This window comes from Heterocephalus glaber, unplaced genomic scaffold (assembly GCF_053883595.1).
Source record: "Heterocephalus glaber isolate CG9 unplaced genomic scaffold, H.glaber_assembly_v1.0 deba00001687, whole genome shotgun sequence".
Taxonomy (NCBI): domain Eukaryota; kingdom Metazoa; phylum Chordata; class Mammalia; order Rodentia; family Bathyergidae; genus Heterocephalus; species Heterocephalus glaber.
In genome coordinates this window covers 13,647,872-13,662,327 of record NW_028258412.1, presented here as the reverse complement: position 1 = coordinate 13,662,327, position 14,456 = coordinate 13,647,872, and the positions used below count along the sequence as shown (strand labels likewise).

Here is a 14,456-nt window from a genome sequence, read left to right as displayed (position 1 = left end):
ATCTATAATCAAAATTACCCTGAGCTGGGGGTGTAGCTTAGTGGTACCCTCGTTATGCACAAGGCCCTGGTTCCATTCCCAACACCACAAAAAAAAAAAAAAAAAAATTCTGGAGAATCCCACAGGAAGGTATCATGTTGAAGACCAAGAAGCTGTCTTGAAATACCCCACAGACACTAGAATCCACCAGGCAATGAAAGAGATGGCCATTTTGAAGTGGCTAGGAACCAGATAAAGTTAGGAACAGTCAGGATGTGAGGGGGATCCGGCTGCAACATCTGCCACCCCATTGATCACCAGGGTTGATTTGGCTGATCTCACTATTTGGCTCCCTCACTGCTCCATGTGGGTCCCTCCCAAAGCCGCGTGCTAGGTCAAAGAGGAGGACCATCCCCAATAGAGGAGGACTGTTTCCTTAGTCAAGGGTATACAAGTAGCTGTGATCCCCTGCTAGAACCTCCAAACAAGCTCTCAAAGTTAGGAACAGCCAGTCTTCCACATCCACAGATTTTACATCCATAGATTCAACCAACCATACATTGAAAATAGTGGGGGGAAAATCCAGAAAGTTTCAAAAAGTAAAACTTGAATTTGCCATGCACCAAGGACTACATTGAATCCACACAAATGAAGTAATGTGTAGGCCTTCTATTAGATAGCATAAGTAATATAGAGATGATTTACAGTATATATGAGGGGGGCTGGAAATGTAGCTCAGTGGCGCCACATCTGCCTGGCAAGCGCAAGGTCCTGAGTTTGATCCCTGGTATCAAAAAACAAAATTAAAAATAAATAAATAAAATATATGTGAGGATATGCACAGATGACATGTAAATAATACACAATTTTATAAAGGAATCTGAGTATCTGCTGGGTCCTGGAACCAATTCCTCATGGATACCACATTCAGCTCCACAAACAAGTTGTTCACACAATGAGAGGAACAACAAGGTGAAAGACCATTTCATATCAGTCATCCAGTGGCATTTTGATAAAGTAGCCAATGCAACTGTAACTGTTATTACCCATCCTCTTTCTTTGTTGCAAGAGTAGAGCTGAATGATCTTGGATCAAAGGCACCCATGATGAACTGCACCACATTGAAAGTCTTCCTACCCCGAGCCCACACTCTCACTTAAGACACCCTCCACTGGTCTCTCAGGGAACCAGGCAAGAGTGGTTGGTAAATCTGTATGAGTTAATTGTTACCACTGTAAAAAAAATAAATTCTTCCTTAGGAAAACACCAAGCCAGTGCAGTGGAAGAGCCTGGAGGCTCCAGAGGCCCAGGCATGGGTGGCATCTTCAGCTCAGCAGTAGCCCTCAAGGGCGCAGGTGTGCCAGGGACTAAGCTGAGGCAGTGGGACTCCCAGCAGTAAGGCCGAGGACAAGAAATGGATTCCAGTCACCAAGCTGGGCTGGCTTGTCAAGGACATGAAGATCAAGTCCCTAGAGGAAATTTACCTCTTCTCCCTGCCTATCAAGGAGTCTGAGATTATTGACTTTTTCCTGGGCACAGCCCTCCAGGATGAAGTTCTAAAGATCATGCCCATGCAGAAGCAAACTCATGCTGGCCAGCAGGTTCATGGCATTTGTCGCCATTGGGGACAATCACGTTGGTCTGGATATAAAGTCCTCCAAGGAGGTCGCCACTGCCATTTGCAGGGCCATAATCCTGGCCAAGCTGTCCATTATCCCTGTGTGGAGAGGCCACTGGGGAACAAGATCGGCAAGACCCACTGTCCCTTGCAAGGTGATAGGCCACTGTGGCTCTGTGGTGGCGCATCTGATCCCTGTCCCCAGAGGCACTGACATCGTCCCAGCCTCTGTACCCAAGAAGCTGATGATGATGGCTGGGATTGAAGACTGCTGCACCTCTGCCAAGGGCTGCCCTGCCACTCTGGGCAACTTCACCAAGGCCACCTTTGATGCCATCTCTAAGACCTACAGCTACCTGATTCCCAACCTCTGGAAAGAGACTGTGTTCACCAAGTCTCCCTACTAGAGAGTCACTGACCATCTTGTAAAAACCCACACCAGTCTCTGTCCAGAGGACTCAAGCTCCAGCAATAGCTATGACATAGGCTTTTTCCACAAGAAAAAGTGAGTGAAATCTGTAAAACAATAAAATAAATAATTTTTTTTTAAATCTAGAGCACCTATATAGAGAATACAATGTAGAAGCAAAAGCTGCAAAATATTTTCCTTTTACCCTGAAGATGCTGTGCCAAGCTGTCTTCCTTCCCTGTCCCTTTCCAAGTTTCTTTTCTATAAAGTATTTGAGACTGAATTATAATTCAACAAATGCGCTGGCTTGCAACTTCCTGTGTTGAATCCACTTTCATCACTCTTGTACACAAGGCCAATCTCCCTTAATTTCCCATCAGGCCTTGGGCCCCAAAGTTGCTTACAGCATTGTCCATCTTAATAACTCTGGGCCTGTCACTAGAGACTACCAGGCATCTCAATCACACAAGCAGATAAACTGCTCTGTTGCCAAAACCACTATGATACTCTCTCAAAATTTTAAGAAACCATTGCAAATCCCCACCTTTTTATCCAAAAGCTTTCGGATTATTGAGGTGAACAGGTGAGATACTAAAATCAAGCCTATAACTATTTTTTAAAAAGAAACAAGAGTATTCATGACTTTACTCCACACCAGCTGCTTCTGTGACCCCAAAATCATCTCAACCTTTCATCCCTATGTACCTTTATTTATAGTATTTATGGGCCCAGTGGGTACTGACTAGTGAGGAGAGGATAAAGACTCAAAATACTGCAATAAAAATACAAATTATGGCTTTGTCAGATAAACGATTGGATGGGGGTGGGACATGGTTGAATCTATTGCTCCTTTTTTGAAACTCAGTAACCCAACATTTAAACTTCTAGGAATCCATCCTTCATAAAAATCCTCACACATGTGCTCAGCAAAGATACATACGAAAATGCTCAGCAGGCCACAGTTGTGCAAACCTGTAATCCCAGCACTCTGGGAGCTGAGGCAGGAAGATCAAAAGTTAAACACACCCTGGGTAACTCAGCAACTTAAGTGAGAAGCTGTCCCAAAATAAAAAATAATTTTTAAAAGGGCTAGGGATGTAGCTCAGTGCAAAGGCCCTGGGTTCAATCCCCAGTACCAGATACATATACATACACACATACACACACACACACACACACACACACACACACACACACACACTGAGTTCATAATGACAACAGTTATCACAAAAATAATCAGAAGCAACCTAATGGTTCATCAGTAGTAAAGTGGAAATAATCTAAAGTCCCCCCATATAAAGGAATATTCAGCACATGTTGAAAAGAAAACGCTTAATCTACATCACAAATGTACATATCCATAAACAGAGACTTTTGTCTGTCTTTATCAATGCTTGTAATCCAGTACCTAAAAAAGAACCTAGGTTTGGTAAATATATTGCTAAGAGAACCACACTATTGGCAAATGTCATACACGTCTGATCTATTTCATAAAAATTAAACAGAAGTACTGCTGAACATGCATGAAATAGGGCTGACAAATGCTGGAGCCAGTTAACTGGTATATAGATTCATTATACTATTCCCTTTGCCTTTGAGTGTGCTTGAAAAACCCAGATTGCACTGGAAATAATACAAAGAATCAACAATTAGAATCTCATCCTATTAAAAAGCTTTTGCACAGCAAAAGAAACCACCAACAGAGTGAAGAGACAACCCACAGAGTGGGAAAAAATTGCAGTCAGTTGTTCCTCAAAGGACTAATATCTGAAACATACAAAGAATTGAAAAAAATCAGACTCCTCAAATTTAAAGATCTAATCCAAAAATGGGCAAATGTAATGAATAAATACTTCTCAGATGAAGAAGTATAAACAGCAAATAAATATATGAAAAAATGTTCAACATCCCTGGTCATTCAAGGAATGCAAATTAAAACAATGCTGGGATTCCATCTCACTCCAGAAAGAATGGCTATTATCAAGAAATCAACCAACAACAAATGCTGGCAGGGCTGTGGGGAAAAAGAAACCCTTTCCCACTCTTGGTGGGAGTGTAGACTGGTGCAACCACTGTGGAAATCAGTGTGGAGATTCCTCAAAAAACTAGGATTAGAGGTTCCATTTGACCCAGCTATTCTTTTTTTTTTTTTTTTTTTTTTTTTGGTACCGGGGATCAAACTCGGGTCCTTGCGCTTGCAAGGCAGGCAGCGAAACCACTGAGCTAAATCCCCAGCCCTGACCCAGCTATTCTTAATAGCTAAATCTTGGAAACAACCCAAATGCCCATCAACCAATGAATGGATAAAAAGATGTGGTTTTTTTATACAATGGAGTACTACTCAGCCATAAAGAAGGATAAACTTGAGACGTTTCTAGATAAAAGGATGAACCTTGAGACCATACCCTTAAGTGAAAAAAATCAGACACACATGTGTAAATATTGCATTGTCTCTCTGGAGAAACTGAAAGTGTAAATAGGGACCAAAATGTATAATAGATAATGTGAAATAGAAAGAAATAGTTCAAAAGGAAAGGAGAACTAGGGAGGCAGAAGGGAAAATAGAAGGAAGGGAGGAAAAAAACGAGAAAAGAAGGAAAAAATGGAAACAAAGCTTTGTAAATAAGGCAGGGAAGAGGGGCTGAAGGGAAGGGAGGGGATTGGAAAAAATAGGAATCAAGATATACCATGTACAGGTTCAAATTCCCTATGATGAACGTGATCAGTATGTATATCTAAATTGTACCAAGAAAATTAATTTTTTAAAAAAAGTTTTTCATAATAAATATTTTTAAAGCACACACACCAAAGGAAAAAAATTTCAACAAACTGTTGACAGTAGTTATCTCAACAGGTAAAGATTTTGAGAGATGTTTACTCACTACTATGTATGTGATATCTGAATGTTTGCACCCCCCCATCACATACATACAAACTTCTATGTTGAAGGTTAATCCCTAATGCCACAGCATAAGTGGGACCATCTGGGGACATGATTAAGTCATGAGGGCTCTACCCTCATGAACAAGATTAGTGACCTCATAAAAGATAAGGGAATGTATTTGCCCCTTCTGCCACAAGAGGATACAACAAATAAGTGCCATTTTTAGCAGAAAGAGAGCCCTCAACAGATAGCAAATATGCTGGCACCTTGATCTGGAACTTCCCAACCTCTAGACCAGTGAGCAATAAATTTCTCTGGCTTATAAATTACCCAGTGTAAGGTATTTTCTGTAACAGCCCAAAGAACTAAGACATGCTGTTTAACCTTTTATAACTTTGTCTTATGTTTGTAACTAGGGAAAAAGTCTCAAAAGTTATCATTTGAGTCCTAAAGTACTAAAGTTGTGAACACATAGGTTATTCACACAGCAAATGTAGCGAAAAAAAAAAAAAAGAAAAAAGAATATCAGCTACTTTCAAATCACCAGTACAACCCAACTTTCATCATTATCAATACCACTTGCAACACTGCACTTAATATTTGTCACTTCTTTTATTTACTTATTCATTCAGCAAGTATTTATTGGACATCTAATAATGCCAGGCACTGGTGTAGGTACTGGAGATATAAGACTACAGTCATACACCACATAACAAGGTTTGGTCAACAAAGGATAGCATAAATGATGGGGGCCCAACAGGATTAAAATGGAGTTGAAAAATTCTTATCACTTGGTGATATCACAGATATCCTAACTTTGAAACACAATGCATTAATCACATGTTTGTGGTGATGCTGGTGTAAATAGATCTACTATACTGCCAGGCATATAAAAGCATAGCACATACAATTATGTACAGTACTTAATCCTCGATAATGGTAATAAATGACTAAATTATTGATGTATTTACTACACAGTACTTTTTAATCACTATTTGAGAATACCCTGTTTCTACTTAAAACAACAAAAAGTATGTCATATTACACCAGCAGCAGCCTCATCTCAAGTTTACCGTGTCTCTTGATTGTACCATGGGGCCATGTTGATCGAGAGGATTTTGAAGGTCACCCAAAGAAATGATAAATGTTCAATGTGATGAATGTTCCAATGACCCTGGTCTAACATTATACATTAAAATACATGTATATTGAAATGTCACACTATATCCCAAATGCATTCTTATATGGTGGGCTGGGGATTTAGCTCAGTGGCAATGTGCCTGCCTCGCAACCGCAAGGTACTGAGTTTGATCTCTGGTACTGCGAAAAAAAAAACAACTTACATGTCAATTAAAAATCTTTAAGAATATATTTTTAATTAACTTTTTAAAAAAAGAGGCTACATCAAATGATTGACCAACACCATCTAGCTTTGTCTAATTTCCTTCTATGCTGCCCACACAACGACAAAACCATCTAATGATACATGTCGTTGCATATAGCAACCATTAAACAATGCACAACTGCTGTAACTAGGAAAGACAAAATCCCTTTCCTGGTTCCCAGATGCTCCTCCCCCGCTCCCTTTGGCCCAAGGTCAGGAGCATCTCTGCTGAAAGTCCTACTTCAGGGCTTTAGTCTCCATCTCATTTCCTCCACCAGCCCCCCAAAAGATCGCCACCCCTATGGGGACACTCAAGAAACTTGGGTGCAAACAGCTGATGGACATTTTATATGCAAGCCAAAGCCTACATTCCAAAACAGAAACTCAAAAAGGAAGAGAAAAAAAATCATATTAATGTAATCACTGGATTTCACTCATGGCCTCTTCACAGTACTCCCCAGGAAGCCTCTTCAGAAATATGAAATAGTTCCCCAGAAGAGAGATTGACTAGGATAAAAAATCTACATTCCGCATAACCTAGCCTCTGATGATAAAATGGCTCTTGATGACTGACTGCTTTTAAGAAATGGGAGGGGCAGTCTCAAGGTTAACAAAAGGGCCTGGAGATGGCTTGTCTTGTCCTTCAATTTCCCTCACCTCCCACTCCCTACTTGAGAAATTTTTTTTTTTTTTTTGTACCAGCAGAACCACTGAGCTAAATCCCCAGCCCTTGAGAATTTAAATATTCAAGAAAAACAAGGTGGGAGCATATTCAAACAAATAAAGAACAGTGAACAAATAGCCCAAGTGCATTTTAAAGATACACAGTATATTAAATATTGTTGAGGTTTGTGATTATCATCATGGGGTATCATTTATTGTCTACAACGTGCCAGGCAACATGATAAGCCTGATCTGTGCATTAACTACATATACATTCCTCCCATTTTGCAGATGATGAAGCTGAAAACAAAGCACAAATAAAATACTGAAGGTCACTAGCGTAGACGTACAGCAATTTTGCTTGTGCAGCACCCTCACTCCTCTGGGTAACTGCACATCCCCAGTCTAGGAGGTCTTGGCAATCACAGTGGCCTGACCCCTTTAGAAATTCAGACCACACTGATTCCAACACTTCATGTCCTGGCAGGCAAAAGACCCAAAGCACAGCCAAGTAGAATCTTCCCTAGTATCTTATAACTACCCAGTGAAATATAATCACGGAGAAGGGTGTAGCAGCCGGTCTCCAAACACCCAGTGAACCATGCCACTTGGGATTCATGTGCTGTGGGCAGCCCATGATTTGGGACTGAGATCATATGGCCTATAAAACTTAAAATATTTACCATCTCTCCCTTCAAGCAAAGGCTTGCTGAGCCCCAATCTACATGGTTTCTAAATCCAGTAGAACACAGCTATTATAATCTGAATGTGAAACGTCCCTCAAAGGGTCAAGTGTGAAAGGATTAACTCCCAGCATGGCACTATTGGGAGGTAGCGGCACCTCCCAAGAAAGAAGTCACCATGGAACATCTTAGGCTACAGTTCCCTGATGTCTGACATAGACAAGCAGCATGGAGAGCGACTTTCCTTAAAAGGTGGGGCTTGGTGGGAGGTCTTCCAAGCCCTGGGAATACGCCTTCGCCTTCGAGGGGAGAGCAGGTCCCCAGCTCTTCCTCTATGTTTTCCTTTCCCAGCCATGAGGTGAACAGGCTTCCTCCACCACACACTCATGCCATGATGTCCTGCCTCACCTCAAGCCCATAAGATAATAGACTAAAACTTCCTAGACTCTGAGCCAAAGTTTCCACGTTTGAAGTTATCTCAGTTATTTTATTACAATAGCAGAAAGTTAACTAACACAGCAGCCAGAAAGATTCTATGTCCCTTCTAGGACTAAGCCTGAAGAAAGCCTGTTAGCTTCCACTTTTGTGCTCTTGGGAACCCTGACCTGCATGTGGGAAGTCTGGCTACCCTACTAGAAACCATGTAGATTGGGGGTCAGCAAGACTTTGCTTAAAGGGAAAGCTGGTAAATATTTTAAGTTTTATAGGCCATATGATCTCAGTCCCAACTACTCAAATGCTATTATAGTGTGATAGCAGCCGTAAGTAATACAAAAACAAATGGGAGTGGCTGTGTTCTGGTAGAACTTTGTTTATAAACAGTCATCACAGCCCTGATCCCTGAGGTAAGGGCCCCAGAGAGGAACTATCTGAACAGCAAGGGGCCCTGAGACTATGGAGCAAGGAGGAAGGGAAAGGGGAACACAGGAAAAGAGAACAAGAAAAGGGGAAGAGAGAGGAAGGGAGGGAGGGGGAAAGGAAGGGGGGGGAGAGAAAATGAAAGGGACAGAGTGGGAGAGAGGGAAAGGGAGGGAGAGGAAGGAAGAGAAAGGGAGAGAGGGAGATGATTCACTCCACCCCAGAGTCCCAGCTGAGCCCAGCCTTCCAGCCAGGACACCAGATACTGAGTGTGCCACTTCGAACATTCTAGCCCCGAATTGCAATCTAGCCCCGAACTGCAATCTAACCCCAGTGATTGCAACCCTGGTTAATGTCTCATAGAGAAGGCAAATACCTAGCTGAGTACAGGCAGCCCACAAACTCATAAGAGGTAACACAGTGACTATTGTTTTAAACCATTAAAGTTTAGGGTGGTTGGTTACAATGTTGTGGAAGGCAATGTTTTGCAAATTTGGCACTACAGACATTGTGGGCCAGATAGTTCTATGTTGTAGAATATGGTCCTGAGCATCACAGGATGTTTCATAGCATCTCTGGCTCACCCATTAGAGGCGAGTACCACCTTCCCCTCCCCCTTAGCCTGTGACAACCAAAAATGTCTCCAGACATTGCCAAGAGACCCTGGAGGGAAAAAATCACCATTGTTGAAAATAACCAGCATAAAGTAAGAATACTGGCACCAGCAGCCAGCTTCCCAACAAATGGAAGCCAAGCAAAGTCAGAAATGGTGAAGGCAGGGCCAATTTATGTTTTTCATAGGCCCTAGGTACTTTTGCCTTCATTATCCCCTTTTCTATAATTTTTTAATTACATTTTACGACTACATTGGTATAAAGATGAATAATAATCAGGGGGCCGGGGGCATAGCTCACTGGTAGAGCATATGCTTATGAAGGAAGACTATAACACAGCATCACTAAATGTATGGAAATTAAATATCATGAATCCTAAGCACTGTGCCTACTGGATATTTGCCCAGAATAAGTATAAAGATGGGGCCAAAGGCTATCAACTAGGTTCCTGGAACCAACCGTGCCTAAAACTTGACTCATTCCTGGATTTCTCAGTTTCATGAGTCAATAAATTTACTCTTTGCATTGAGTTTCTCCCACTTGCAACCATGTAGTCTCACAACTACAACAGGTGCATCCTGAGTTTTTACCCCCTATCACAAACTATGCACTCACTCTGCCATTAAGATCCCTTCTAGTTTTCTCTATCAGGATCATTTTCCAGCAAAAGTTCCCCAAACTTACACTTCCGGACAAAGTTGCTCACGTGCTTAATCTTCATCAGAGCAGGCTGGCTGCATTCTTCAAAGAGAACAAACAGGGCATCTAATATCCCTTCTCTGGAAAGAGCAGACATCTGCTGTTGAGTCATAAAGGGTGGTTTCCCCTAAAAACAGCAAACAGCAGATGGAAACACTGTCAATAATGAAAAGCTCTGATCAATAACATCCACACAGAGTAAATTGCAAGCCACCAACTCAACTAACTGCTCACGACACACTAACAGCACAATTTTGTAGCTTCCTTCTTTAAAGCAACATCAATTGACAGTCATTAAGTGATCACTTGTACCATTCCATTACTGTGAGTTTCTTTTGCCAGCACCTGGGAAGAAAAACACCAGAAGCGTGCCATTAAAAAGAAAAGGTCCTCCATTCTTAATGATCTGTGGCTCATGGGAACATTTACCCTGGGGCCCTACTAGTTCTCACATGTTTCCATCCCTCTGTAACAGGAAACAAAGACTGCCACTTCTTTCTCATGTACACACAGGTTTGTTAATACAATTTCAGTTTTTTTAATTCATTCAGAGTAGTGCAAATGGAGTAACTATCATAAATCTGTATTCCTGATCTGGAGGAACAGTTACAAATTGGCAGACTGTGTCTAGCCCACAGACATATTTTGTTTGGCCTGTAGAGTTTAAAATAATTTGAATTATCTGCCAATATTTAAAAATCAGATTTCAAAAAGAAAAAAAAATGAAAATGGAATGTCTGGCTTCTCTGGAAACACTGGTGGAGTTAGCAACACTGCCCCTACATTCCTACTGGTGACACAGGGCTGGAGCTGCATGATCCCACCCTCTTGTCAGCTGATATGTTCTGGGGTTCGCTATGGACCTGATTCCCAGACTCCCACTTGGCCCACTTGGCTCATTTACATTCACTGCCTGGACCCCTAAGACTTGAATTTGCAGCCTTTTGTCTAAAGCAATGACTCTCATGTGCCAAGCCATGGATTGCATGGCGATCTCTCTGCAAAGATAGCAACCAACAGTTCCTCCACGTGCCACACCTCCCTTTCAAGACCTGGAGTCTACCTCTCCTCCTCTTGAATCTGTGCTATCTTTGAGACTTAATTAAACCAACAGACTTCGACAAGTGACACTATTCCAGTTCAGGGAAGAGCCCATAAGAACCCTAGTAGCTTCCACTTTGACTTTTTTGAACAAGTCAGCTGCCATATACAGAGGTTTAGGCTAGACCAGAGGTCAGCAAACTACAGCCCCAAGGCCAAAACTGGCCCACAGCTTGTTTTCATAAATAAAGTTTTATTGAAACACAGCCATATCCATTCATTTATATACTGTCTATAGCTGTTTCTGTGCTACAGTGGCAGAGCTGAATACTTGCCAAAGAGGCTGCATGTCCAAAAAATAGAAAATACTGTTATTTACGGAAAAAAATTAAGAGCCCTCAACCAGACTGCTAAATGAGGAAAAGATCTCATGGAGAAAAGAGACCATTGGAGAAACACTGAGGCGTCCCAGATGGCTAACAGCACCCAGATGTTCCAGTCCCAGATGTGATCTCTTTTATCACTGTGGCCCCCTGAAATGACTACAACTGATGACACAGGGTAGAGGAGAAAAACCACTTGGTTGAATATAACCAACACACAGAATCCTTTTTTTTTTTCTTAAATTCTTTTATTGGTACATTTTAGGTATAGGATACGTTTACGTTCATCACTGGGGGGCTGGGGATTTAGCTCAGTGGTTCCACCACCTGCCTCACAAGCGCAAGGACCTGAGTTCGATCCCCAGTACCAAAAAAAAAAATAGGGCCGGGGATTTAGCTCAGTGGTTCCGGCGCCTGCCTTGCAAGCAAGCACAAGATCCCAAGTTCAATCCCCAGTACCAAAAAAAAAAATACATTTATCATTGGGTACTTGTACCTGTACATGATTTATCTTGGTTCTTATTTTTTCCCCATTACCTGTGTGCCCTTCACCCCCTCCACCCTTCCCTATTTACATAGACTTTGTTTCCATTTTTTTCTTTTCTCATAATTTTTCCTTTCCCTTCTTTCCTTTCCCCTTCCCCTCCCACTTCCCCTACCCCTTTGGACCTTTTCTTCCTATTTCAAATTATCAATTATTCATTTTAATTGTTTTAATCCTTATTTACACTTTCTTAAGGAAAAAGAAAGTCATTGTTTCTTTATACTTCATGAGAGGTTTGTTACACACCACTGGATAATATCAATAGACTGGCTGCATCTGAATCACTAAAAACTAAAGAAAAAAAAAAGAATCTTTAGTCCTATTCCCAACCTCCTGATTTAAATTTTTTAGATTATAGATTAGAATGTTTTATTAAACAAGTTCCGTGGGAGATTCACAGCCCAGTCAGGCTTGGGAAGCACTCCATCCATCACTTTGCTACTAACTCAGAAAAATAAGATTCTTTGTTTCTTCTATTCTTCAGTGAATTTAGGCTAACTAGATCCCAAACATAACTCCGATTCCTAACAGACTTTTCAACAGCTTGCAGTGAACTAAGAAAGAATGAACACCACATAATCTCTCTTTCATAAGACCAAATGTATTCAAATTTTAAATTTCTCCTTTATTCTGAAATTTTGTTCTTCCTCTTTCGATGATTCTTAAAATGCCTTTTCTTTAATAAATAAATAGGCTGGAAGATAATCGGTTTTCCTTTTTATTTGTTTCTTACATCTCTTTTTGTTTGTTTCTTACATCTTTACTTGTTTTTTTGTTTGTTTGTTTGTTTTGCGGGGGGTGGTTTGTACTGGGGAACAAACTCAGTATCTTGCGCTTGCAAGGCAGGCAGCAGAACCACTGAGCTAAATCCTCGGCCCCTTACATCTTTACTTGGTAAAATTTAAAAGTTAGCAAACCTACATCTGCCTGGCAATTTGTGAAGTTTTACTGGCTCTGGAAGTCTGCCAACCACTGACCTACAACACACTAGGAAGCACCACTGAGTAGGAAGAGACAAGGCAATCTAAGACCCAGTGTAAACATGAATGGAAAATAAACTTGCTACTGTAACTAAACCTCAAAAAAACTGTACAATCTGGGAAAAGAGCAGTACCTGTACCTGTCACACAAGGCAAATACTAGGTGGATGCCATACTTGAAATAATAGTTTTCCTAGGGCAAGAGGGGACTCACTGCTACCGTTTGGATGTGATTTATCTCCCAAGGGCTCATGTCCGGGAGTCTTAGTCCCCAGTGCAGCAGTGTGAAGATGGTGAAGGTGAGGCCTAGCAAGAGGCAATTCAGTCTTAGGGATTAATGCTTTTCCAGCTCTCAAGAGCTGTGTGTGGATACTACCATAAAAAGAGTTAGCCTGAGCCAGGTGTGGTGGCACATGCCTATAATTCCAGCATTCTGGGAGACGGAGGCAAGAGAATTGCATGTTCAAGCCCAGCCTGGGCAACTTAGTGACTTAGCAAGACTATGTCTCAAATTCTAAAACAGGGGCTGAGGATGTAGCTCAGTGCAAAGGCCCCGGGTTCAATCCCCAGTACTGGGGGGAAAAAATGAAGAAGGCCTGGCCCCCCCTGGTCGCTTCCTTCTCATCTCACCTGTGTAAATACGATCTCTTCTGCATGTGCTCCTGCCATGCAATGCCATCCACTGTGAAGCCCTCACAGAGCCAAACAAAAGTCAGCATGAGGCTCTTGAACCTCCGCTACTGTGAGCTAAATAAACCTCTTTTCTTAAGAAACCATCCAGTCTCACATATTTTGTCATAGCAACACAAAACAGATGAAGACAGTATTAAAAAAGAGATGAACTGAGGGTTTAGTAACAATCTTGCCTGGTATAATGATTTTAGAAGTAAAATAGTTAATAAAGCTTGACAAATGCTAGTGGTGTAGCCCAATGTTTGCATGAGAAGCAATGAAAATGAGAGACCCAAGATGGAGCCTGACGCTGCCATTTACAAGCTACTTATCTTGGGCGAGTCCTTGCCTACCTCTGTGCCTGTCTCCTCCTATTTAAAGTATATATAACTGGGCTGTGGATTTAACTCAGTGGTGCCGCTGCCTGCCTTGCAAGCACAATGTCCCAAGTTCGATCCCCGGTACCAAATAAATAAATAAATAAATAAAGTCTATATAAGTGGGCCAGGGATTTAGCTCAGTGGCACCGCACCTGCCTTGCAAGCACAAGGTCCTGAGTTCGATCCCTGGTACCACAAAAAAAGAAAAAAAAGTATATACAAAAACAGTCCTAGATAATAAAGAACATGCTGGTTCTGTGTCCAGAGCACTGAAGCCCATAGCTATCACATAATCAGCACATCATAATCCCTTAATAAATTACTTTGTAAAAAGTTGGGGATGTTTTCAAGTAAAACAGTAAATGAGCTTAAATGTGATGGCATTTCAACCGTCTAAGATTAGAGACAGGTCATTCACTTGTGAAAAATATCTCATGACTTAAAATGGTGATGAGGATGGTTCCACAGAACAACCTAGCTTCTAATTTACTTCCACTCTGATCCATTTGAATATTCCCCAATACATTTTTTTTTTTTTGTCTTGGAGATTGAACCTGGGGCCTTTGCACTGAGCTATATCCCCAACTTTTTCTTTTTCTTTTTTTTTTGCAGAACCAGGGATTAAACTCAGAATCTTGCACTTGCAAGGCAGGCACGGTGCCACT

The 14,456-nt window shown here is 41.4% G+C and overlaps 1 protein-coding gene and 1 pseudogene across 16 annotated transcripts in view; one reads left to right on the top strand and one right to left on the bottom strand.

Moving 5' to 3' along the window:
- Cit (citron rho-interacting serine/threonine kinase) overlaps positions 1-14,456 on the bottom strand; it is a 169,135-nt gene that overhangs the window by 152,100 nt on the left and 2,579 nt on the right. For all 16 annotated transcript variants that reach the window (XM_021257359.2, XM_021257360.2, XM_021257364.2 and 13 more), the window contains exon 3: positions 9,777-9,918. In XM_021257359.2, the coding sequence (XP_021113018.2) occupies positions 9,777-9,918 (142 nt within the window). The remainder of the gene's footprint in view (positions 1-9,776; positions 9,919-14,456) is intronic.
- Positions 1,383-2,083, top strand: LOC106009306 (small ribosomal subunit protein uS5 pseudogene; annotated as a pseudogene).